At 39.4% G+C, this 26,287-nt stretch overlaps 1 protein-coding gene across 2 annotated transcripts; it reads right to left on the bottom strand.

Annotated features, from left to right (window-relative positions):
* Positions 1-1,436: 1,436 nt before the first annotated feature.
* LOC133572881 (cartilage intermediate layer protein 1-like) lies at positions 1,437-17,353 on the bottom strand. 2 transcript variants are annotated; one of them, XR_009810588.1, is made up of 11 exons: positions 17,215-17,353; positions 16,788-16,818; positions 16,674-16,704; positions 16,072-16,107; positions 11,224-11,401; positions 8,632-8,738; positions 8,250-8,430; positions 6,894-6,994; positions 6,519-6,628; positions 6,258-6,432; positions 1,475-1,621 (listed from the first exon to the last, which is right to left on the bottom strand). XR_009810588.1 is itself a non-coding variant. In XM_061925947.1 (10 exons), the coding sequence occupies exons 2-10, from the start codon at positions 16,800-16,802 to the stop codon at positions 1,525-1,527; spliced, it is 930 nt and encodes a 309-aa protein (XP_061781931.1). In that variant the 5' UTR covers positions 16,803-16,818; positions 17,215-17,353; the 3' UTR covers positions 1,437-1,524. The 2 variants fall into 2 exon arrangements, 1 of the variants encoding a protein (XP_061781931.1); XM_061925947.1 differs by lacking the exon at positions 6,894-6,994 and having other exon boundaries at positions 1,437-1,621.
* Between the last annotated feature and the right edge of the window lie 8,934 nt (positions 17,354-26,287).

Raw genomic sequence — 26,287 nt, 5'->3', positions numbered from 1 at the left:
AGGGCTTTGTGATTTTATCTGTGAAAAGCGCTTTATAAATGAAATCTACTTACTATGGATGTTCTCCTTCGAGATCATTCATTTGATAGCAACTGGACTGTTTGGTTTGTCTTAGAAGACATTTTGCCTCTCTGTAAGTAGGCTTCATCAGTTCATGCTCATACTTAGATTGGTCAAATCTAGTATAGCGGCTGGTGCCAAAACAACAAATACTTATACTCCAATACCAGGAGGGTGTGACTGGGCAAGGATGGTTCCGCCCTATCTTAGTGAGAAAAACTGTTGAGATGCAAACAAGCAATCCTACTGTCAAAGCCAATGACAGTGGAAGTGTAATTTCCCCTCGTTAGCATTGAGGTATTGGGTGGCAGAACGATCGCTGTGGATCGACCAATAACCGCCCAAAATAGTCAGAATCACCCATGTTTGCGGCCCATTCAGTTGTAAATAGCAATAAAGAGCATCTTTTGTTGGTAATGTTTCTAACGCTTGTTTTTTGTTGGAGTCTTTTAGAAATGCTACTTGGATGAGAGTGAATGCCCTGGGATGACTGAACATTGTTTCCGTACAGGTAGAATTTGACATTAGCTCAGAGAACCACAACGGTGTATTTATTTTTATTCATTACATGGAGAGAAAAAAAAAGAAAATTGCTGAGGAAACAGCTGAAATGTTCCAATGATCATAATCACTAATACAAAGCAGACAACCTACTTTTAGCGGTTTTTTTTATTTTTTTATTCTATTTTTTTTAATAAAAGAATATCAATAAGGCCCCGCATACTTTTCAGTATGCGGCCCTTGGTGCAAAAAGTTTGAACACATCTAAACTAAAGTATCAAAAGTATCGATATTTTGATTGATACACCTGAGCTAGCCAGACAGCGTATGCACTGTAGTTGTACTAACACACATTACGTGTTGCATGCATCATGATCGACATTAAAGTGACTCACTCCATGAGTTTGTCTGTTCCAGCTTGCCGGGGACGTTTCCTGTTGATTTTGGGTAAGCACGCCATTTATGTCGAAATAATTTGTCTCCAAATTCCAAATTTGCAGCTTTGAGTGATTTTCTCCTCACTCCCTCGGCTTCCGTCTGCTCCAACGTTTAACCTCTTTGTGCTCACTTCTGTAAGCAGTACTTCATCCTCAATATATTTAGCTTCAAAAATATAAGGTTGTCCGAAAATAGTCGTCTTTTTTGTCCATTAGTAAGTCTGCCATGACACACGCGCACAGACACACACGCACCTTTTAAAAAATAAAGGAAAAGTGTGCTTTGACTAGTAATGTAATCATTACTTAAGTCTTAGTGTAGCATTCTGCCCAAACCTACATCAGTATAATCTGTTACTTTGAGTCAGAAATATGATGTTGGATATGAAACACTAACGCTTTACAGGGAATTGAAATAAAACTACATTTTGATTGTGTTTCACAAAGTTTAATTTTCCTTCAACTGGAGTATACATTTTTAAAGAGAAACATTTCTTAAGAAAGTGTTCAGGAGGTTTGTGACATTTCATTTGCACGGGCATCCAAAGCGTACTTTGTAGTCATAGCAAGATCCACCATGTTGGTCTTTGTTGCGACAGATAAAGCCTTCGGTCGTGTCATATCTGGGGGAAAAAGTAGTCACATGTTAGTCACCACCTCAAACATGGATGGGCTATAACTTATATAAGTTTTGCTATCCACAACTCACATTTTGTATCAATCTTAAATACAAGTTGAAGATAAAATATATCGAGTATTTCTCGTTATCGCACATTGTAAAGGGAAAGTCTCCAAATGGGCAACTTCAAGCTGTCGTGATTGTACAAAAACGTCAAATTCTTAAGGACGATCTTAAAAAACAATTTGAATCATAATTTTAGTTAGCTAAAACATTGACAAAAATTTGCATCATCGTTGGCACTCGTCTCCCTCTTCATTTAATTGTTTTCCTTCGACTTTTCCCCCCTCCCATGTGAACTCTTTGACTGCAGGGACTCATTGACTTATGGGCTCTTGCTTTAGAGCAGACCTGGGCAAATTAAGGCCTGGGGGCCACATGCGGCCCGTTGAGCTTTTCAATCTGGCCCGCCGGACATTCCCAAATAATTTTCTTAGATCTTTAAGATGGAAAGTGTAGCTGCCATTATGATGTGCAGTCATGTTTTCTAATGGCCGTAAGTCTTCAACTATACAAAGTATTTCAATGATTGGAATCTGTGCTTATGGATGATATACCAGTTACTTTGGTCATCTAGTTACTATGGTCATCTAATTAGTTACTATGGTCATCTACGTCACAGCTGCTCAGACGAGCACCAGCAGTGTGGGCGGGAAGCGTTTCCACAGAAACGGAAGGATATTTTTTACAACAAAGGTCTAAAGCTTAGTGATATAGAATAGAAAGTACTTTGATCCCTGGGGGGATTTCAGCAAAAATGAGATATATCAAATTGTAGGTGGGTTTCTTTTGTACCCTTCGCGTTCATATTTCACTGTTTGTTGCAAAATATGTCGATCGAAAGGGGGTGTGAAATTCATATTTTGTCAATATTCAGTGTTTTATCGTTCATAGAAAAATGTAAAATTCCATTACGTTTAAGGCGGTCTGTCATAACGTTTTTAGCATTCAGACATTGTGAGGTTTTGTATTAGTGTTCCTAAAAATAGATATACTGACCCCCAGACACATTTTTTTCTCTAAATGTGCCCCCCCCCCCCCCAGTCAAAATAATTGCCCAGGCCTGCTTTAGAGTGAAGACTAACTCATTGAGGCTCACTTTACCAATGCAATTGAGATTTGCGCAAGTGAGACCAACACTAACATTTAGCTGTGACTTATAATTAATGCTGTTCAACAAAACGTGGGTAGAGTTTAACAGTTTGAGGTGACAAACGTGTCAGGACATGTCCCTATAAGTCTGGGACCAAAAATGTTGCATGGTCATTGTTACGTCACATGAGCACTGATGAGTAAAAATTCTACATAACTTGATCCCGATCTAATGTTGCAATGCAGTTTGAAAGTTGAATTTGAGCTTTACTTTTCCCCCCCGCTTACGATCACTATAACTTAGATTTTTTAAATAATTTGGTAGTTTAACATTAACATACTTGATAAACTAGCAGTTATTCTCAAACTGTAGTATGTGTACCAGTTGTGGCACATGGGCTCAATCTAGTGGTACGCCAAGTACTCAATATCTAAACACTGTTACTGTTCAAACTGTATAATGTTGGACACCAACAATATACTTGAATATTTGCCTTATTTTTAATATTAGTACATTAAATGTTTGTCATTATGGTGGCACTTGGTGGAAAAAAAAAAGTTTGAAAAAGACTGATCTAGCATCTGAAGTATAAAAATACACACAACCCACTAAGTATTTGGTGAACTATTACAATTGATTCCCAGTTACCATCTTACAATACTGTGAGTTACTCTGTTTAAAGGGGAACATTATCACCAGACCTATGTAAGCGTCAATATACTGTATACCTTGATGTTGCAGAAAAAAAAGACTATTTTTTTTAACCGATTTCCGAACTCTAATTGGGTGAATTTTGGCGAATTAAACGCCTTTCTATTATTCGCTCTCGGAGCGATGACGTCACAACGTGACGTCACATCGGGAAGCAATCCGCCATTTTCTCAAACACAGTCAAATCAGCTGTTATTTTCCGTTTTTTCGACTATTTTCTGTACCTTGGAGACATCATGCCTCGTCGGTGTGTTGTCGGAGGGTGTAACAACACGAACAGGGACGGATTCAAGTTGCACCAGTGGCCCAAAGATGCGAAAGTGGCAAGAAATTGGACGTTTGTTCCGCACACTTTACAGACGAAAGCTATGCTACGACAGAGATGGCAAGAATGTGTGGATATCCTGCGACACTCAAAGCAGATGCATTTCCAACGATAAAGTCAAAGAAATCTGCCGCTAGACCCCCATTGAATCTGCCGGAGTGTGTGAGCAATTCAGGGACAAAGGACCTCGGTAGCACGGCAAGCAATGGCGGCAGTTTGTTCCCGCAGACGAGCGAGCTAAACCCCCTGGATGTCTTGGCTCACACCGTCTCTTATGCCAGCGAAGATGATCAAGAGAAGAATATCGACCCTAGCTTCCCTGGCCTGCTGACATCAACTCAAAAATTGGACAGATCAGCTTTCAGGAAAAGAGAGCGGATGAGGGTATGTCTACAGAATATATTAATTGATGAAAATTGGGCTGTCTGCACTCTCAAAGTGCATGTTGTTGCCAAATGTATTTCATATGCTGTAAACCTAGTTCATAGTTTTTAGTTTCCTTTAATGCCAAACAAACACATACCAATCGTTGGTTAGAAGGCAATCACCGAATTCGTCCTCGCTTTCTCCCATGTCGCTGGCTGTCGTGTCGTTTTCGCTTGCATACGGTTCAAACCGATATGGCTCAATAGCTTGTTTCTTCTTCAATTTCGTTTTCGCTACCTGCCTCCACACTACAACCATCCGTGTCAATACATGCGTAATCTGTTGAATCGCTTAAGCCGCTGAAATCAGAGTCTGAATCCGAGCTAATGTCGCTATAGCTTGCTGTTCTTTCCGCCATGTTTGTTTGTGTTGGCATCACTATGTGACGTCACAGGAAAATGGACGGGTGTATATAACGATGGTTAAAATCAGGCACTTTGAAGCTTTTTTTTTTTTTTAGGGATATTGCGTGATGGGTAACATTTTGAAAAAAACTTCTTAAAATAAAATAAACCATTGGGAACTGATTTTTAATGGTTTTAACCCTTCTGAAATTGTGATAATGTTCCCCTTTAAGTAAAAGCCATTCCAAAAACATGTTAGACCTGCATATAGCAGAAGTGTTCACTTAGTGCACAATAACCAGAGGTGGGTAGTAACGCGCTACATTTACTCCGTTACTTCTACTTGAGTAACTTTTGGGATAAATTGTACTTCTAAGAGTAGTTTTAATGCAACATACTTTTACTTTTACTTGAGTATATTTATAGAGAAGAAACGCTACTTTTACTCCGCTACTTTTATCTACATTCAGCTCGCTACTCGCTACTAATTTTTATCAATCTGTTAATGCACGCTTTGTTTGTTTTGGTTTGTCAGACAGACCTCCATAGTGTTTCAACAAATACAGTCACTGGTGACGTTCACTCCGTTCCACCAATCAGATGCAGTCACCGGTGACGTTGGACCAATCAAACAGAGCCAGGTGGTCACATGACCTGACTTAAACAAGTTGAAAAACGTATTGGGTGTTACCATTTAGTGGTCAATTGTACGGAATATGTACTGTACTATCTACTAATAAAAGTTCCAATCAATCAATCAAAAGTGTGAAGGAAAAAATACCCTTTTTTGTTTCAACCGTACATCCCGTCAAAAGCCTAAGACTGACTGCACAGTTCTTGTCTTCACAATAGAAGTGCCGCTCCATCGCGCCTGCGCTTTCAAAAAAAGAGTCTCCGAAAGCCAGCGCAAACAAGCTAGCAAGCTACGGAGTTTGCCGCCAATGTATTTCTTGTAAAGTGTATAAAAACGAATATGGAAGCTGGACGAATAAGAAGCCAAAAACCAACCACTTTCATGTGGTATTAGACAGAAAGGAGGAACTTTTTTTCTCCTCCATTTGAAAACGTGGACGTTACCAGCACTACTGTCTGATTACAATCAATGCAAGTCATCAGAATCAGGTAATACACCAACTTATATTCTTGTCTTCATGAAAGAAAGGAATCTATATGTGTTAAACATGCATGTATATTCATTAAAACACCTTTAACATGTAAACAAAAACGGCAAAATAAATAAATATAAATTATATACTGTATATATCAATGTATGTATATATATATATATATATATATATATATATATATACATACATATGTGTGTGTGTGTGTATATATGTTACTCATCAGTTACTCAGTACTTGAGTAGTTTTTTCACAACATACTTTTTCTCAATTAAATATTTGGGTGACTACTCCTTACTTTTACTTGAGTAATAAATCTCTAAAGTAACAGTACTCTTACTTGAGTACAATTTCTGGCTACTCTACCCACCTCTGACAATAACACATCACATCTCTGGAATCCACTCGGAAAAGTGACTGTACCAAAATTTTGTTACAAATAATGTCAAACTGTCTTGGATCCCTGCATGAGTGTACTCTGTTCACTGTGGTGTGCAGTAAAATGAACAGAATTTCCCTTGCAGTAAATTAATCAGTATAATAAAAAACATGCGCACCTGTAAGCTATCTGTCCGTTTAAGGCAAATAGCTTTTCTGCCTTAGCAGTGACCACTTCTAAGGTGATAGGCCGCTTGCAGAGGACTTTTGAATACTTTGGCCAAAGTTTGCTCAGGATCTCAAAGTCCCCTTTGCCACTTGGACGGTCACGATTAAACCATTTGGTGAAGCACACTGTCAAAGTGGGAGAAGTCATTTTGAATCATTTCATTGGTATCAGTTTATTAGCATGTTTTTTTTTAGGAATGCTTCCGTCTTACCGTTTGGGTGGCAGTGATCAAGAGGACACAGGAACCGTACACGGTAATCCGAACACATTCCTTTCTTCTGGTTGGAATTTTTACAGATAAATCCAGTGGTAGAATCAGCTCTGCAAGCAAACAGTTCAGTGAGAACATTGTGGGACATCGACACTGGTATTGTGCTGAAGTGGTTAAAGGAGACAAATTATGCAAGTTATTCAGATTAAAAACAGTTCTTGTAAAGGGATGGGCAATTTGGCCTGAAAGCTATTGTGATATACTGTATATTGCAGCCTCCTGCAAAAACAATATATTTGGTATAAAATGGAGAATAGAACCATTTCAAAACAGGTTACAAAGACTCCTAATTTAGCTGCTGACGTATGCAGTTACCTATTGTCTCAGTTCTGGTTATCCATCCATTTTCTACCGCTTGTCCCTTTTGGGGTCGCTGGAGCCTCTCAGCTGCATTCGGGCGGAAGGCGGGATACACCCTGGACAAGTCGCCACCTCATCACAGGGCCAACACAGACAGACAACATTCACACTCACATTCACACACTAAGGCCAATTTAGTGTTGCCAATCAACCTATCCCCAGGTGCATGTCTTTGGCGGTATTTTGTTAAAAATTACTCATCTACTTGCTAGTTTACTGTTAATATCTGGTTACTTCATTGTAACAGCTGCACTTCTGTTGAAATGGAATAAACACTTATTCTGTGGTATTAATACTTTACAATAGTTTTAGGTGATAAGACACATTTGAATATCAATCCACTCCAGAGTAGTTACAGGGGCAGTATTGCTCATACCAATGCTGATGAAAATACTTACAATTTTAAGACAACTGAATGAATCAAGTTTGATTACAATTCTAAGATCAGACAAACAGGATGGCTGTGCAGCAATATCAATTAAATAATTTGAATTATTTCCTAGTATTGGCTCTGATTTAAATTCTTCAGTTTGTCCATGGAAGAGAAAGCAGTGCATCGGGTTGGATGCAAGATGGAGTTATGCTGAACGAAATGTGGCGGTAATTTTACTGTTGGCCTTGGCTTGCCATCAAAGTAGGCCTATGCGATATATAATATAGTATATCATATTTTGATGGTGGTCCGTGCAGTCAAACTAGATATTTTAGCAGGGTAATGCCAACAATCTGTCCCAACTCCCGACTAAAATATTGCTGCCTAACTTTAAATACATTTGGTTAATTGACATCGGTAAAATGTGGCATAATAATTACTTAGTAAACCATCTTGCAAGTAGCATAAACAAGAGCAACCTACAGCGTAGGACTCGTCGATTGCCATTTAAAGTTCCTTGGAGTAGGATTTGGCTGCGTATCTGGCAACCTCAGTCAGGGAGAGTGGGAGGGGACTACATAATTTTTACCGTGATTGCAATACCATTTCTGGCCACATTACTACATATGGCACCTTTAAATGTTACCAAGCACTTATTTCTTTTGTTTAATGCTATTTTAGTGATTAGCTTGTCAATTTCTGCTTGCTCGTCCAGTGTGTGTAACATGTTTAGCCTCGTTCTATAGTCCTCCAAGGATAATCCATGCAAGAACAGCAGTTTATATGCTGCAATGGAGGATTGACTTTGGTGTGCGGCTCCACGGGGTGCATGTATCTTTTTTATCAATGCCCAACCTTAATGTTGAATAAGTTGCACTAAATCAGGCAGCTATGTCGCTAAAGAAAAAGGCTGTTTAAAACTAAAGAAAAATACTTACGCATAAATCACATCCCCCGTTGAAGTCAGACTTTCCCCAGATCTTGTTTGGACCTCAATGTGAATGGGATGATCACAGATCTGCTTCTTATATTTATTGGAAAGATGAGCAAGAGTCTCAAAGTCTCCAGCTCCAGATGGGTCGTCTCGATCGAACCACGGGGTCCAACATTCTGTAATCACTAGAAGGGTGGGACATTATTTCGGTCAATCATGCATCCAGTTACATAGTTTGCGCCTGATACTGCCCACCATTTGTTGTAGTAGATGCACTAATGTCACTAGGTTAAGTTAGGTGCTTGAAGAGCTGGGGCCTATCCCAGATGACTTTGGAAGGTACACTCTAAATCAGGATACTACTTATTAAAAGTGCACATGATTACCTGGAGGGCAGAACTTGAGGGGGCACTTAAATCGAACACGGTAATCAGAGCACCAGCCTTTTTTCTGTTGTGCATTTTTACAGATGAATCCTGTGGTTATGTCCGATCTGCAGAGAGAACCAATCCAGGTGCACTTCAAATGATTCAACCACAGTTGTGACAACTTTCATTACAAAATGTAACTAAATAGGTGGCAGATTTCAATAAATAGTTACTGTTTGCAATACAGTGGAACCCGTTTGATTTGACGTTGCCCAGATTAGCTGACTCATGTCAACATAAATCGTTTTTTGGCATAACCAAAACTAGCCTGTTTTGACTTCATTTGTGACTTAGGCCAGAGACAAAGAATCGGGTGGGGAATAAAGGATTTCTAAATTCTTCGGCAGTTTCTTCAAAGCAAAATTTGTTTTCAGTTGCAGAAATGTGGGAAATGAGCGGCTGAGAAGTCTTTAATTGGCCACAACAAACGATGGAGTAAATTGTGGTAACATTCAAGCATTACTTATGCATGTGTACAGTAGGAAGAGGATTCAAATGGCCCATTTGTTGTGGTTTACCTGACACATGAAATGTGACGAATTGAGGGAATGCACTATTAACTTTAGTCACCAGATGGCTGTAGGGCAGGGGTGCCCATTACCTCGATCGCGCAGGGTGTGTCATTCGACCGCCAGCCAGGCATTGAAAAAAAAAAAAAAAAAAAAAATATACCTAAAAATTAGTGATTATAAATCTTCACTAGATTGACCTTCGCGGCACTTGAGGGTCTTATGAAATGATGCTGGCTGCTGCCAGCTCAGTGTGGAGGAAAAAAAAAGACCGTCCGGAAAGTGATAAAGTTTTTACTTCAACCGTACAATGTCATGGCTGTCTTCAGTTTCCAATCATTTCTACAACTCTTATTTTTTGTGATAGAGTGATTGGAGCACATACTTGTTGGTCACAAAAACATTCATGAAGTTTGGTTCTTTTATGAATTTATTATGGGCTACTGAAAATGTGACCAAATCTGCTGGGTCAAAAGCAATATTAATATTTGGTTACATGTCCCTTGTTAAATTTCACTGCAATAAGGCGCTTTTGGTAGCCATCCACAAGTTACGGGCAAGGTTCTGGTTGAATTTTTGACCACTCTTGACAAAATCGGTCTAGCTCAGCTAAATTTGTTGTTTTTCTGACATTGACTTGTTTCTTCAGCATTGTCCACACATTTAAGTCAGGACTTTGGGAAGGCCATTCTAAAACCTTAATTCTAGCCTGATTTAGCCATTCCTTTACCACTTTTGACGTGTGTTTGGGGTCAGTCCTGTTGGAACACCCAACTGCGACCAAGACCCTACCTCCAGTAGACCCATAATAAATTCATTAAAAAAAAAACTTCATGAATGTTTTGTGACGAACAAGTATGTGCTCCAATCACTCACAAAAAATAAGTTGTAGAAATTATTGGAAACTCAAGAGCCATGACATTATGTTCTTTGCAAGTGTATGTTAACTTTTGACCACAAGTGTGTGTATATATATATATATATATATGAGGTAGATCACCTCAACTTGGTCATTTAAAGAGTAGCTTGCCTTTAAGATATTCAACACTCTACAGAGTGTTGAATATCTTAAAATGTGTTTTGTGGCATTTTCAACTTACACAACAGCGTCAGTTGCTTTGTAGAGTGGTGCTTTCCATCATTTTCAGCAGACTGCATTGCAAAATGATTAAACCCCCCCAATTTCCTCACAAGAGAGCCACCCAGTAATGGTGCCATATGAGTCCCTTCCCTACTGTATGTATGCATGCATGCAAGTACAGGGCTGTCCACACACTCGCATATACACAGTAGTTAACAATTTACCCCTTAAATATTGTCAAAATTAATTCAATAGAATGTATTCCAAACTACAGTAGTTTAATCAAATATAATGTACATTTAGAAGAGCAGACCTCTATGGTATTTCACACGAGCTGCTTCTTTGTCCAACACCATCAGCTTCATATTTTAATGGAAAAATATTGTTTAAAAATAAATTTTATACACCCTTGGCTAGTGTTTGTGGCTCATCGACGACTCCAGTGTCTGTATGGTGCCGATTGGGGACTTGCTAGGTTAATACTGCTTTGCATTCTTTTTGTTAATTTCCTTCTTTAGTTCAGCAACTATTGTGCTGGACATTTTCTATGTAAACTATACATGCTCAGCACTCACTTCAGTCGGAACCATGGTTGAAAAAAAGTTTTGTCTAATGCTTGCTACGGATCTTATCACCTAATGCTGAGTCAGACCAGATGTTTGGTGGCACTTACAGGTTTCACTGGCATTCGCTAAGCAAAATAGTGGTAGGACTTACAAAAATGTTTTGGGTGTGGATGGAAAACAGAATATTGAACTTTTTAATATTCCTATACAATATTTACATCACCAATGCCTTAGCACCCACTCCTAAAAGATGAATAATTCAAATTAAAACAATTATTGTATTTGAAGCAGGCTCGTAACCAATTTTTGCTTGCAACCTAAAGCAAAAAAAAAACAAAACAGCAAAATGGCTGATATCTCAAAAATGTAAGCACTTCTAAGCCAAAGTACTTACATATGGATCTTATCGCTCGTTGAAGACACACTGCCTCCAGAGGTCGTCTCAACGTCAATTTGGAGTGGCACTTGACAGATGCTTGTTGGGTGTTCACGGCGCAGCTTACTCAGAATCTCAAAGTCTCCTTTCCCACTAGGGTTGTCGCGGTCAAACCACTTAGTCCAACACTCTGAAGCTAAAGTCCAGGAGGAATAGGGTGTTTTTTTTGCATGTCAGGGAACAGAAGACCAATTACTTTAATAAAGCAGTTGAACAAATCTGAAAGACATTTGATTAAAGAATGTTAATGACACTCGGGGACTGGTGGATACAATTGTATACACGAGTTGCCAGAGGTGTGGACTCGAGTCACATGACTTGGACTCGAGTCAGACTCGAGTCATGAATTTGATGACTTTAGACTCGACTTGACAAAATGTAAAAAGACTTGCAACTCGACTTAGACTTTAACATCAATGACTTGTGACTTCACTTGGACTTGAGCCTTTTGAATTGACTTGCTACTTTCCCCAAAACCCAAAGATGAAAAAGTTATTCGGGAGCGCTCCGTATTTTTCATTGTGTACTTGTCTATCAGCGTTGCGTGTGTCAGCTGGTGTGCTGTCAGTACAACAGCCAATCAAATTAGATCTACTTTGTTTTCATCACACAGCATTCATCCAATCAAATTGCAGGACAACCAACGAAGAAGACATGTCCAAACCACACGCCAGTGAACAAAAAATGATACCTAAAATAATTTCGTTTGGGTATAAAAATTACGAGGTGGTCAACACAAAACGGTTTGCAGTATGCAACACATGCAGTTCGAAAATTACTGATGGAGAGGCAACAACTTCCAACTTCGTCCGGCATTTGAAGTTGCACAAAGAACGGTAAGTTTTGAATGTAAGATAACGTTTATTGGCTAAGTAACGTGACTTTTATTTGCTGTGTAGTTAAATCAGTGAGGCTGTAAACTCACTGCTAACGTTATAACGTTATTGCAAACACGGGAATCTGTTGCAGTTCACTACCTTATTCATACTTTTTGTTCAGTGATTTTTTTTTAAGCAGGGTTACGTTAGTCAATATATCACACGTAACGTTAGACGGCGGTCAGCAGCACCGCGTATTTTAGCCACCTAAAAAAAGACAAAAATAGTAAAATAAATGTCAGTTAAAATGTATACTATATTATGAATATGTGTACCGTTTTAGCTAGCTTTCTGACATACTGTTGGTTGTTTACCTCAGTGGTCCCCAACCACCGGGCCGCGGCCCGGTACTGGTCCGTGGATCGATTGGTATCGGGCCGCACAAGAAATAATTTTTTTTTCTTTTTCTTTTTTTAATTAAATCAACATAAAAAACACAAGATACACTCACAAGTAGTGCACCAACCCAAAACAACTCTCTCCCCCCTTTTGTTCTGGGAATTGAACATGAAGACTCTTCCTTCACTGTTCCGAGTGACCATGAGAGTCTTGGCAGTGCCTGCCTCCAGTGCTCCAGTGGAGCGAGTTTTCAGCCATGGTGGCATCATACTACGCCCCCATCGTGCACAAATGACTGACAGACTCTTGGCTAATTTGGTCTTTTGCAAATGCAATGCAGCATAGGGCCCTGACATATAAAAAGTACAACTTTTTTGTTATGTTCACGTATATGTCATGTTTTTTCAATGTTAACACTTTTGTACAAATAAGTACATTTGCACTTTATTTTTCAATGTGTTTGTTCTGTAAAGGAATGAGTTAATGTTTAAAATGACTGGTTAATAGTGCTATTATAAAGTGCAATGTCAGCACAATTTTCTTTCCTGCAATTTAAAATGCACTTGTTTTAATAAATAAATACAGCGTTTGAAAAGCATACACAATCTGTGTTAATATATTAGTCTGTGGTTAAAAGGACTTGAAAGGACTCGAAACTCAAAATGCAGGACTTAGGACTTGACTTGAGACTTTCCAGTCTTGACTTTGGACTTGACTCGGGGCTTGCCTGTCTTGACTCGGGACTTGACTCGGACTTGAGGGCAAAGACTTGAGACTTACTTGTGACTTGCAAAACAATGACTTGGTCCCACCTCTGGATTTCTTTCTAACAGCTCTTTTTTTTTTTAGATAAGCAAATGATGCTTAATGATCAGTTCCTTAAGTGTGATTTTCCATTAGCACCACTGTGAACATAGGGCCTAATCTTAGATCCAAATAGCATGCACAAACTAAAATGGTGTGTACTAATAGTAGGTGTGTTTCGACTAACACCGCATGATCAATTAATAGCAAGTGCAAAAGTGGCACATACTGCCCTATAAATAAGGATGATGCATGCACTACCTGCCATGCACATGTGCCCATGGAAACAGTCATGCTATGCTCTCCTACCAGCGCCGTACTGTAAAGTTCAACAAAAAACACAACTCTAATCTGTACCACCTTTTCTGCAATATTGAATCGCAATCTAAACAAACTTTTTAGCACGCTCTACAGAGAGGTGGTGGATCACCACAACAGCACAGCACATTCATGTGCAAAAAAATGCATCTTGCAAAGCTTTGTTCATAAAAAGGAAACCTTTCCTAAATGAGAATAAGTAAAAAATACCCACCAAAACATCAATTGTTATAATCAGCCCCTTAAGTCATTATGAAGCATACAAATATATTGCAGAATAGGTCTTTTTTTACAGTCCATATGTAGGGCAGAGTTGAACGATCGCCTCCTTTCTCAGCCATTACTGCGCAACTACCAGTTTGTATGTCCTTTAAAGACAGACAAAACAGCTGCCTCAGACCAGTTTCAGTTTTGATAAATCATACTGTTATATTCGCATTTTCTCCTTACAGTACTGTGGGCGTTCTGATAATCATTCTGCAGACAGACACGCTGAATAGACTGCGCTTCTAATTTTGTTACCTTAAGACCAGGGAGGTCCGATAATGGCTTTTTGCCGATATCCGATATTGTCCAACTCTAATTACCAATACCGATTTATACAGTCGTGGAATTAACACATTATGCCTAATTTGGACAACCAGGTATGGTGAAGATAAGGTACTTTAAAAAAAAAAACATTTTCTTGAATAAAAAAAGAAAGTAAAATATAAAAACAGTTACATAGAAACTAGTAATGAAAATTAGTAAAATTAACTGTTAAAAGTTAGTACTATTAGTGGACCAGCAGCACGCACAATCATGTGTGCTTACGGACTGTATCCCTTGCAGACTATTGATATATATTGACATAATGTAGGAACCAGAATATTAACAGAAAGAAACAACCCTTGTGTGAATGGGGGAAGGAGGTTTTTTGGGGTTGGTGCACTAATTGTAAGTGTATCTTGTGTTTTTTTATGTTTATTTTATAAAAAAAAAAAAAAAAAAAAAAAACCGATACGATAAAAAAAACGATTCCAATAATTTCCGATATTACATTTTAACGCATTTATCGGCCGGCCAATATTATCGGACATCTCTACTTAAGACAATACTCTGCTCAAGCTTGGATCAGCCACACAGTATATCATTTACTGTATTTTGAGCATCAATTCTACGTGTGAACTTTTCATGAAAATAAGAGAATTGTTGATATCAAACATTGGGCTGGAATGCTAACTTGAATAGATCATATTTCAATATGAAAAAAGTGTATTGTTTATCAAGATCTAATACAGGGGGCTATACAGAACAATTCACTCAAGTCAGCTTGAAGATTGTGTTGAACAAAGTCAATGCAAAGTTGACTAAATTACCATCGTTACATGTCACGAAGACCACAAGGAAGTGTTTCAAATGTAGAAAAAAAAATCAAGACCCTTTAAAGGATTTTTGACCAGTTTCACAAATTAAAGAAAACTACGGGAGCCACAAAACTCTTTTGAAATTTAAAATGAAATAACACTGCATACAAAGTTTTTTTTTGCTTTGTGCTATGTATAAACCAGGGGTCTCAGACACACGGTCCGCACCTTAATATGAAAATTTTATGTTAGTGCGGCCCGCGAGTTTTATGTAAATGCTGCTTGACAGCGTCATACTTGCCAACCCTTCCCAATTTTTCCGGGAGACTCCAGATTTTCCGGGCAACTATTCTCTCGTACATCTGCTGATTTTTACCCAAACAACAATAATAAGGGCGTGCCGTGATGGCACAGCATTTAACGCCCTCTACAACCTGTACAAACAGCGTGCCAGCCCAGCCACGTGTTGTATGCTGCTTCCACACGCAAGTGACAGCAAGGCATACTTGATCAACAGCCACACAGGTTACACTGACGGTGGCCGTATTAAACAACTTTAACACTATTACTAATATGCGCCACACTGAACCACAACCAAACAATAATGACAAACACATTTTGGGAGAACATCTGCACCGTAACACAACATAAACTTAACAGAACAAACACCCAGAATCCCATGCAGCCCTAACTCTTCCGGGCTGCAATATACACCCCAGCTACCACCAAACCCCACCCACCTCAACCGACACACGAAGGGGAGGGGGGGGGAGTTGATGTGTGGAGGGGCCCCACCCCACCCACACGAGGAGAACATGCAAACTCCACAGCAATGTTCAAACAGATTCTAACCCAGATCTCCCCGACTTCCTGATTGTGTGGGCGACATGCTAACCACTAGACGACCATGGGACAATAAAATGTAGGCCTTGGGCAGATAATGGTTCCGGCCACACTTTGGACATCCCTGATCCAATACTTCAGAAAGCAAATATTTATTCTTTAATTGTTTAAAGACATGAATTTAGACAAGTATCTTTTTGAAAGTCTAACCTGGCTAGCGGACTTAAAGCTTTTTAAATTTGACATTTCATATGTAGAACAAACAAAATGTGGCTTACAAGAATGGCTGCCGGGTGTCATGGCTTGCACATTTCCTAAAAAAAAATTAAAGATTAATATCAGAATACAAGAAATTGACAGGATGATCTAACAGACCAAGTAGAACACATTTGTGATATTTTCTCTAAAATATCACCAAATAATGTCAAATATGATACACATGTTATTGTTCAGTGTAAATAGATGTATTTGAAATGTTTCAACTTTTTTTTTTTAAGCTTAATGTACTTTTAATTGAATGAAATTAGATTAATTCAGAAATAATTAAATGTATTGAGCGACTTAGTTTAGTTGTAATATTTGATCCCAAGATAAGAATTTAAATTGTCATATGGCTTTAAAAAGTCTGTTTGCAAATAAATTGATTAAATACGCCATATCCTGGGATGGTCACATGACCCTGGGAACTCAGAGTTAAAGTACAAAACCGTTTGACATCCATTTTTTACATTTATAGTCAAAAGATGCCATACAAATAAATCGGTTGAAGATGGTCAAAGTTAAAAGGCACAATTTCATTAATTCTTCATCAGCATGTGTAGGATAATACTGTAGACACAATTGTGTTGATTAAAGTTGCATTACTTAAAAAGGATCTTACCAACATGCAGGGCCGCAATCATGAAGCACAACTGCTGGGTGAAATACAATATTAGCAAAATGCACTGTTCTGTTAAATCCAATGTACAGAATGGTAATCAAGTTTACACTTTACCCATCCCAGCATCATTGGAGATGTAATGTTTCTATCGGGAAAAGACACAATTTCATTTAAAAAAAAAACATTGTTCCTTCTTATTACTGCTTATCCTGTTTAAGGTCATGGTGAAGCTGGAGACTATATCATCTGATTTATGTAACCAGAGGGACTAAACTTAAAGATAACCAACATAACTACGACAATTGTACAACCAAAAAGGACACAAGTTTATAAACATAGGCAGAGAGTGCTTTTAAAAGATGTTACATATTGTATGTGGGTTTATAAAAGATACAAAACAAAGTAAACAACTTCAAACAAAATAAAACCCTAAAACAAACTGAAGAAAACAATAGCAGGCTAAAATCTGCAATAAACAGAAAACTGCCGTTAAAACCCAAATACACAAAGAATAAACACAATATCAAAATGCCTGTCCTACCTTATAATTGCGATAGAACAAGAGGAAATAGCTGCCACCGAAGTCCTAAGACAGCACGGAAGCCAGAAAGATATGTTAAAAAGATTAAAATGTTAAAATCAAGAGTGAGCTTAAAATCACACCTGTCACCCGCCAGCAGCAGTCCAGACTGATAGCCAGGCACCGGGGATATTTAAAGGGCCACTCCCGCCACAAGGCTGCAAGCAATTTACCTATTTTGGGAAGGGAGCCCCCTACTGTCCGCTACACTTATGTATGCCTTGGACCAGGGGTCGGGAACCTTTTTGGCTGAGAGAGCCATGAAAGCCAAATATTTAAAATGTATTTCCGTGAGAGCCATATAATATTTTTTAACACTGAATACAACTAGATGCGTGCATTTTTAAGTAAGACCAACATTTTTAGAGTATAATAAGTCTCTTATTCTTTTTAATAACATTGTTATTCTGAAACTAACCAATAATAAATAAAATACTTCTTACCATTAATGCGACTTCTTGAACAGGTGTGTGATTAAAATGCATGAGAATGTTTTATATTTTGAACACTATTTTTAACACTGTGATTACCAGCGGAATTATTCATTACTTATCGTGTTAAGCAATGTCAGCTAAGATTTATCTGAAAGCCAGATGCAGTCATCAAAAGAGCCACATCTGGCTCTAGAGCCAAAGGTTCCCTACCCCTGCCTTGGACTGATCTATTGCTGAGCTAATGACTAAATGCTTTAAAAAAAATGTGGTGCAGTTTATTTGTTTCACAAGAGTTACTTTAAAGCAGTGGTTCTCAAACTTGTTTTTACCAAGTACCACCTCAGAAAACACCTGGCTCTCCCAGTATCACCATAACGACCAAATTTAAAATACAGCAGTGCAGTAAGCCTAAGTATTCATTAAAAACAAGGCAGATGTTTTTTTTAAAAGTACATTTAATATTTTAGCAATTGTAACATTACGTACAGTTTGAACAGTAACCCTGTGTTTGAATATAGGAAAATAAAACACTAATCACTGAATTAAATATTTCCTTCATTCGGGGGGAGCTCAAAGTAAAGCCGCTGCTCCTCCACATCGAGAGGAGCCAGATGAGGTGGTTCGGGCATCTGGTCAGGATGCCACCCGAACGCCTCCCTAGGAAGGTGTTTCGGGCACGTCCGACCGGTAGGAGGCCACGGGGAAGACCCAGGACACGCTGGGAAGATTATCTCTCCCGGCTGGCCTGGGAACGCCTCGGGATCCCCCGGGAGGAGCTGGATGAAGTGGCTGGGGAGAGGGAAGTCTGGGCCTCCCTGCTTAAGCTGCTGCCCCCGCGACCCGACCTCGGATAAGCGGAAGAAGATGGATGGATGGATGGAAATATTTCCTTGCTGTACCACCAGATGAGGGCAGCACGGTGGAAGAGGGGTTAGTGCATCTGCCTCACAATACGAAGGTCCTGAGTAGTCTTGGGTTCAATCCCGGGCTCGGTTTCTTTCTGTGTGGAGTTTGCATGTCCTCCCCGTGACTGCGTGGGTTCCCTCCGGGTACTCCGGCTTCCTCCCACTTCCAAAGACATGCACCTGGGGATAGGTTGATTGGCAACACTAAATTGGCCCTAGTGTGTGAATGTGAGTGTGAATGTTGTCTGTCTATCTGTGTTGGCCCTGCGATGAGGTGGCGACTTGTCCAGGGTGTACCCCGCCTTCCGCCCGATTGTAGCTGAGATAGGCTCCAGTGCCCCCCGCGACCCCAAAGGGAATAAGCGGTAGAAAATGGATGGATGGACCACCAGATGAAGCCCGTGTAGTAATGGTACACATACCACAGTGTGAGAATCCCTGTTTTAAGGAACATCACATGGTTACATTTGGACTATTTATGTCTGAAAAGGAGTAGAAGTGGTCAGCAGGTATTTAATCGTACGCTGTCTCCATGTGTATTACTGATCATTAGTTTATGCATCCATCCTTTTTCTACCGTTTGTCCTGTTCAGGGTCGCGAGGAGTGCTGGAGCCTATCTCAGCTGCATTCGGGCGAAAGGCGGGGTACACCCTGGACAAGTCGCCACCTCATCGCAGGGCCAACACAGATAGACAGACAACATTCGTTTATACTTTTTCCAATTTAAATTTTGTCCATTGACTTCCTGTGTAATTAAAGAAAAGAAAGTGTTGCAAAAATCAGTAAGAAAATAGGAGTTTAAAAAAAGTCCTCCCTTGATTATTTTGGGGGTTACGTTCCAGTGACACAACTCGTACCTTAAAAAACGTGTCCTCCCATTGGAATTCATCTGAATAAATTTCATCCATGCTTGCACCCCCGGTCCCTGAAAAAAAACAGCACCATTTTTACATTTAACGTGCCTTTTAAAAAGAAAAAGAAACTTTTAGATAAGAACTAATGTATGGAAAATAACACAATAATAGAATGTACCAAAAACAACTAGATATCTTTTGATCTGACTTAATTGTTTTATTTAGATTTTTATTTTGTATGTGGTCAAAGAACTCTTTTACGATCTTGCGGACAGTTTTTGTTTGTCTTTTTTCATGTTGGAGCGAATTCACAAAGAATCAATGTCTAAGGTAGTTGCATAAAGCAAACCAGAGCGCAAACACTCGCCATGGCGAACATTGATCCCGTGCCTGCTGAATGGCGAGACCGGTTAAAAAAAAGGACATGATTGTGATTGGCAGCAGGTGTGCCCTACTCAACAACCACACGCTGGTGTGTCCACAGTGAACCTGGCAACGAGAAAGGTTAACACAAGAAGGAAAAAAGCACTGAGAACCGAACAGAACACCAAACTAAGAAGAAGATTAACAAACAATACAAGATATGACCTTTGGTGACAGGTCATGACACAAATAAAGGTAACAGATGACACTGGTCATGGTTTATTTATTTCAGACTTGTAAATTACATCAAGCAACATCACATGATTCCATTTATACAGTTCAGCATGTCCAGAAAGGAGTAGAATGAAGCAGAGCTTATTATTTTCTACCCTTTCTTCATATCTATTTGTGATAGCTTAATTCCTATGTTTAAATGTCACAATTGTCTCATTGGGATAGAAATTCAATACAAAAAAATACCAATGTTTCAGATTATGTTTATTCCAAAATTGTAATTCTACTCTCTAGTTGAGAATAATTGTTGTTTTTTGCTTTGTACATAATCTTTGTCTACAGATTTTAGTATTTTAGATTTTATAAACAAGGAATTTGTACGTTCCCTATTTTCAGCCTTTTGGATTATCCTTTAATAAATACAATAAGTGTTGAAACACGTTTTAAAAATGTTATAGTAAGTGATAGAATACAAAATAAAAAAAACACAATAAAATCACTAAAATTAAGATAAACAAGAAAAGGAGTAAACAAGTAGGGAATTACCCTGGATTTCCACTGGATGCAGAACGGATGCGTAACTGCTCTGCTGCAGAACGTCTCCGTGCATTGTCATCCCTCAATACCCACTGACTGCGTCTGTGATGCACACTGTCTTCACTTGTAGAAAAGACAACCGTTTTGCCTTGCATAACGACTACTTTATTGTTGTATTTGTAGCAAGCAACAGCACAGGAGTAACAATACCGCTTTTTATCAACTCCCGCTAACAGTTTTCCTGCTTTACCCGCCTCGTCGCGTCAGTGTTCACATAGGCCCCCATAATAGCTGATGCAGGCTATGCCTGTAATATGCTTCTTTGATTTTGAATATGATCCATTTTGTCAACAAGATAAAATTACGTCTGAAAACCTTTGACCTGTTGACTTCAGGTCCCCGCCCATTCGAATGCATCGAAGGTGTGCCTTGAACTAAGGTGTAACAAATTGGATGAGTTTGGGACTCATCACTTGTCCCAACAAATTTGCATAGTTAGGATAAGATCGGAGAATAGGATAGGACTTTATTCATCCCACAATGGGGGAAAATGTTGTTGCAGCGCCGTTTCAAAAAGTCCACAAAAATAAGATAGCAAACAACACAGCAAATAGTGAAACGTGAAAGAACACAAATCACATTAAGACATTCAAAAAGTACACAGATGATGCAACCAGCTGCCACTTCAGCGGCGGCATTTGTACATACAGCCACAAGTAAATCGTAAAAAAACAACAACAAAAAACACCAATTCACCACATACACAACGGTGGCTTCTGTGGTGCTCCACGCTATCATCTGCTGAGGTGGGAGCAGCACGGCCAGAGACAAAAACGGACCCAGCAAATCGACCAAGAGAGCCAACTCCGTCCAAGGCTGCCCACCACCACCACAAGGCCAATGTACGGTCCATGTGGATGAGCGAGAATCTGCCCAGGGAGACCGAAGTATCCGATACATGCTCATCCAATCCCCCATGACAACCAAATGGCAAACACGGAACAAACTCTGCCCTCTTTCCCAACGCCTAACGCCAGCTCCGCAGCCATGGAAAGTTTCTCCACACGGACTTCAATGTGGGAGAGAGCAGGCAGCTGGTCTCCGGTGCAAACAACCGAGCCATGGCCAAAAGACTCCCAAAGTCAGGCATATCCAAAAGTGATAAACAGTAAGCTTTTTCTGAGAGTGACTTTAGACAGGAGGTCTTAACCTTTTTGACCTCTGGTGCCAACTTTTCCATGACAGAGGGGCTATGGTGCCCCACCCAAATCTAAACACTGAATTAGTCATCTAACTTTTGATTTTAATCGTAATAAATGAAATCAAAACATGTTTCACAAAGATTTGTTACGTCGGGGTCGCATGGTTTTGCGGTGGTCGTTTCCCTAAGATGCAGAAGAACTTCCGGAAGCAGCGAGCAGGTAAAAAGGTGATTTATTCCAATAAGCAGGACGACGTGTACAAAAACTCAGATACTAGTCATGTGTGGAGCCAAAAAAACAAGATAATCACCAAGGTCCAACATTGATAAAGTCTTACACTAGGAAAAATACAAAAGTGTGGTGAAAACAGGAACTACCAATGTTGCAAAAATCAAGCAAGACTGCCAGGCAGAGTGTGGCGTGATGCAGGAATAAATAGCTCTCTGATTAGCCATCCAAATTACTGCTTGGGCAAGACACTTCACCCTTGCCCCCAGTGTCGCTCACACTGAAAGAAGGGGTTGTCTCGATCATATCAAGGAGTCTATCAGTGGGACGGCGTGGCGCAGTGGTAGAGTGGCCGTGCGCGATCCGAGGGTCCCTGGTTCAATCCCCACCTAGTACCAACCTCGTCATGTCCGTTGTGTCCTGAGCAAGACACTTCACCCTTGCTCCTGATGGGTGCTGGTTAGCGCCTTGCATGGCAGCTCCCTCCATCAGTGTGTGAATGTGTGTGTGAATGGGTAAATGTGGAAGTAGTGTCAAAGCGCTTTGAGTACCTTGAAGGTAGAAAAGCGCTATACAGGTACAACCCATTTATCATTTATCATTTATCAGTCTGCCCCAAGGCAGCTGTGGCTACAAATGTAGCTTACCACCACCGATGTGTGAATGTTGAGTGATTGTGAGCGCTTTGATTATCTATTTGATAGAAAAGTGCTATGTAAATCGAATGCATTATTATTATTATAATCAGAGTCAGGTGACAATTATCAGCACCCATGGCAACTGAGAAAACAAACATGGGTGCAGAAACAGAACTAACCAACAACCAAGGAAATACCAAACTAAACAAAACATGACCTGGGCAACGGATCATGACAAGACTATTATTTGTTTAACAGATACATTTAGGCTTAGGTCAGGATTACAAAAATAAGTATGAACCAAATATAGTGCATAAATAACTGAAGAAAAATAAATGTACATGCAATTGTTGTGTAAAACAAACAAAAATGATAAGAAACAAAATGTTTCTTCACTAAAATTTAAGTGCAAATGAAAATACAGTTTCATCACGTTAGTCATCATTTTTGCTTTTAAAAAACTTCTCTAAGACTTTAGCTCCAGAATTCTTCTGTTTTTTTGAGATGGTGTAAAACAAGCGGTGTATTACAACTGGGTACTGCTGCAGTTCATACGTACCACAGCTGAGAAACAGATATTTTTGGCGGCCATGTAGGTGAATCTCACAGCTCAACAATGGGCCCTGTTGTTAAGAAACACTGATTCAGAAGATAACAATTTGAAGTATAGGATCTGACTTCTACTAAAACTTGATTTACATCACTGTCAAGGCATGAAACTCATTCATACCCCAGAGTACCACCTGAGTTCCCGTGTCCCTCCAACAATTAGGGACAAGTAAGTATTGCACAATAACAAGGTACCTGTAAGATCAGTCTAATTTAAAACACAATTTTATACAAAATATACAAGTAGGTGGTCCACGCTCCATTGCTCTATCAGTTTGAGTGTCCTTGAAACCTTGAAGACCCCTAGTGTAAATGTAGCATTGTGACGTTCCTTGACAGAACAAATAAACCATGACCAGTGCAATATGTACTTTTATTTGATTTTGACAACATGATGATTAAGAAAGAACATACATTTTTCCAAGGCAAAGAAGATAGTAAATTCAAGTTTTAATCATTTTTCATATATTTAGTTTACCCATATACAGTACCTAAGATATACTTTTATAGTGAATCAAGAGCTATAAAATGTTCATTCAAAACCTTGGCTTGCTGACATTTCATTCACATGGGCATCTAAAGCGTACTTTGTTGTCATGCAAATCTTTTGTGGCGACGATCAAAACCATCAGATAAGCTAACCTGAAAAAAGAACACATACTGATTAGTAATATAATATTAATGTATGGGATATCATCCGCATAGTCACGTCTATGTTCTCAATGGATGTCACCGCCTGCTGCCACCTTGTGGTTTCAATGTTCACTTTTCCTTTGTTGGTGCAGCAGACCTGGCTCTTACTTTTTGTCTTCCTCCTAGAGTTCCCGTGTTTCCCTGTGGGCGGAGTTGTTAGACGTGCACAGCTGTGTCCAATCTTCCCGACACTACTTAATCAGCACCTCGACAGCTGGATGGCACTCGGCAATTCCACTCCTCTTGTCCGAAGACTTCTATGCTTCCGGAGTTTTTGATGCTAACATTCTTGGCTATTCCCAGTGCCATCCAGCTTGGTGCTGTCTGGTAGGTTGCACGTCTTGCAACTCCAACCCAAGTCTGCTTCTTTTTGCATATTAGCTTTTGTTCTTTTTTCCCCACTGTGCTCATTTTGTTTTCTCTTTTTCGCACTGTCGCTTTTTGTTATCTCTTGTTTGGATTTTTGTAGTGAGTACTCTTTACTTCAGTAAAGAACTGTTTTACTCACCATCCGTCTGCGGCCTTGGGTTCCTCCGTACCACATTTAAATTGCATTGTGACAATGGAACCTTTAAGCTTTTAAAACTGGCAGACCCCTGTACCGGTGGCAGCATGGTTGCATTTGTGTTGCTATGGTAACTGCTCCACAACACTTGTATCAATATACATATGTTATTGTACAGCCACATGACGTCACTAGAGAACATAAAACTACAAAACCCAAAACCAGTGAAGTTGGCACATTGTGTAAATGGTTAATGGTACCTTCACAGATGTGTAAGTTACCCATGTCTTGGGCACTAATACACCCCCATACCATCACTGTCAGGCTTGTCCCTGACAGTTTGGTCATGTTTTAGTATTTAGTTTAGTTTTATAAACAAAAACAAACAAAAGGATACAAACAAAAGGCGCGCACCAGGCGGAGAACAAACTTGGCTATGAACAAAAACTAGCACAAAGGCTAACTGTGGACAAGAAACAAAAAAACTTACTGTGACACGAAGGAACTATGACATGAGCAGAGTGAACAGAAGTAGACACAGCTACAACGACAAGTATTAATGACATGTAGTAGCGACAATAATCCAGCACTGACTGAAAGACAAAGCAGATTTAAATAGTAGCTGGCTGATTGACACCAGGTGTGGCCCGGTGCCAATCAGCCACAGCTGAGGGGAAAAAACACTCAGGGATACAAGCAGGAAATAAAGACAAGATAAGAGCGCTAACAGGAAATAAAGACAGACACAGAGGAAAAACTAAAACATGACCAAACTGTCAGGGACAAGCCTGACAATCACAGATGCTGGCTTTTGAACTTTGCGCCTGTAGCAATCTGGATGGTTATTTTCTCCTTTTGGTCCGGAGGACACAACGTTCACAGTTTCCAAGAACAATTTGAAATGTGAACTTGTCAGACCACAGAACACTTTTCAACTTGGCATCAGTCCATCTTAGATGAGCTTGGGCCCAGCGTTTTTGGGTGTTGTTGATAAATGGTGTTGGCTTTGCATAGTAGAGTTTTAACTTGCACTTACAGATGTAGCGACCAACTGTAGTTAGTGACAGTGGTTTTCTGAAGTGTTCCTGAGCCCATGTGGCGATATCCTTTACACACTGATGTCGGTTTTTAATGCAGTACTGCCTGAGGGATCGAAAGTCACGGGCATTCAATGTTACGTGCAGTGATTTCTCCAGATTTTCTGAACCTTTTGATGATATTATGGACCACAGATGGTGAAATCCCTAAATGCCTTGCAATAACTGGTTGAGAAATGTTCTTAAACTGTCGGACAATTTGCTCACGCATTTGTTCACAAAGTGGTGACCCTCGCCCTATTCTTGTTTGTGAATGACTGAGCATTTCATGGAAGCTGCCTTTATACCCAATCATGGCACACACCTGTATTCAATTAGCCTGTTCACCTCTGGGATGTTCCAATTAAGTGTTTGATGAGAATTCCTGAACTTTCTCAGTGTGTTTTGCCACTTGCGCCAGCTTTTTTGAAACATGTTGCACGTATCAAATTCCAAATGAGCTAATAATTGCAAAAAGAAAAAAGAAAAGTTTCGCAGTTCCAACATTAAATATCTTGTCTTTGATGTGTATTCAATTGAATATAGGTTGAAAACGATTTGCAAATCATTGTATTCTGTTATTTACACAACGTGCCAACTTAATTGGTTTCCTGGTTTTGTATAAAAGCTCAACCAAAGCAAGTTTGGAAAAGTGGGAAATAATGCAAACCATAAGTACTTCAATGGGCATTATTATGTTTAAATCATATTTGTATTAGTTTAATGATTGTTTTTAGGAATGTTTCCCGTCTTAC

The sequence above is a fragment of the Nerophis lumbriciformis genome, linkage group LG30, assembly GCF_033978685.3.
Source record: "Nerophis lumbriciformis linkage group LG30, RoL_Nlum_v2.1, whole genome shotgun sequence".
In the NCBI taxonomy this organism is placed as follows: Eukaryota; Metazoa; Chordata; class Actinopteri; order Syngnathiformes; family Syngnathidae; genus Nerophis; species Nerophis lumbriciformis.
This window is presented reverse-complemented; position numbering and strand designations above follow the sequence as displayed.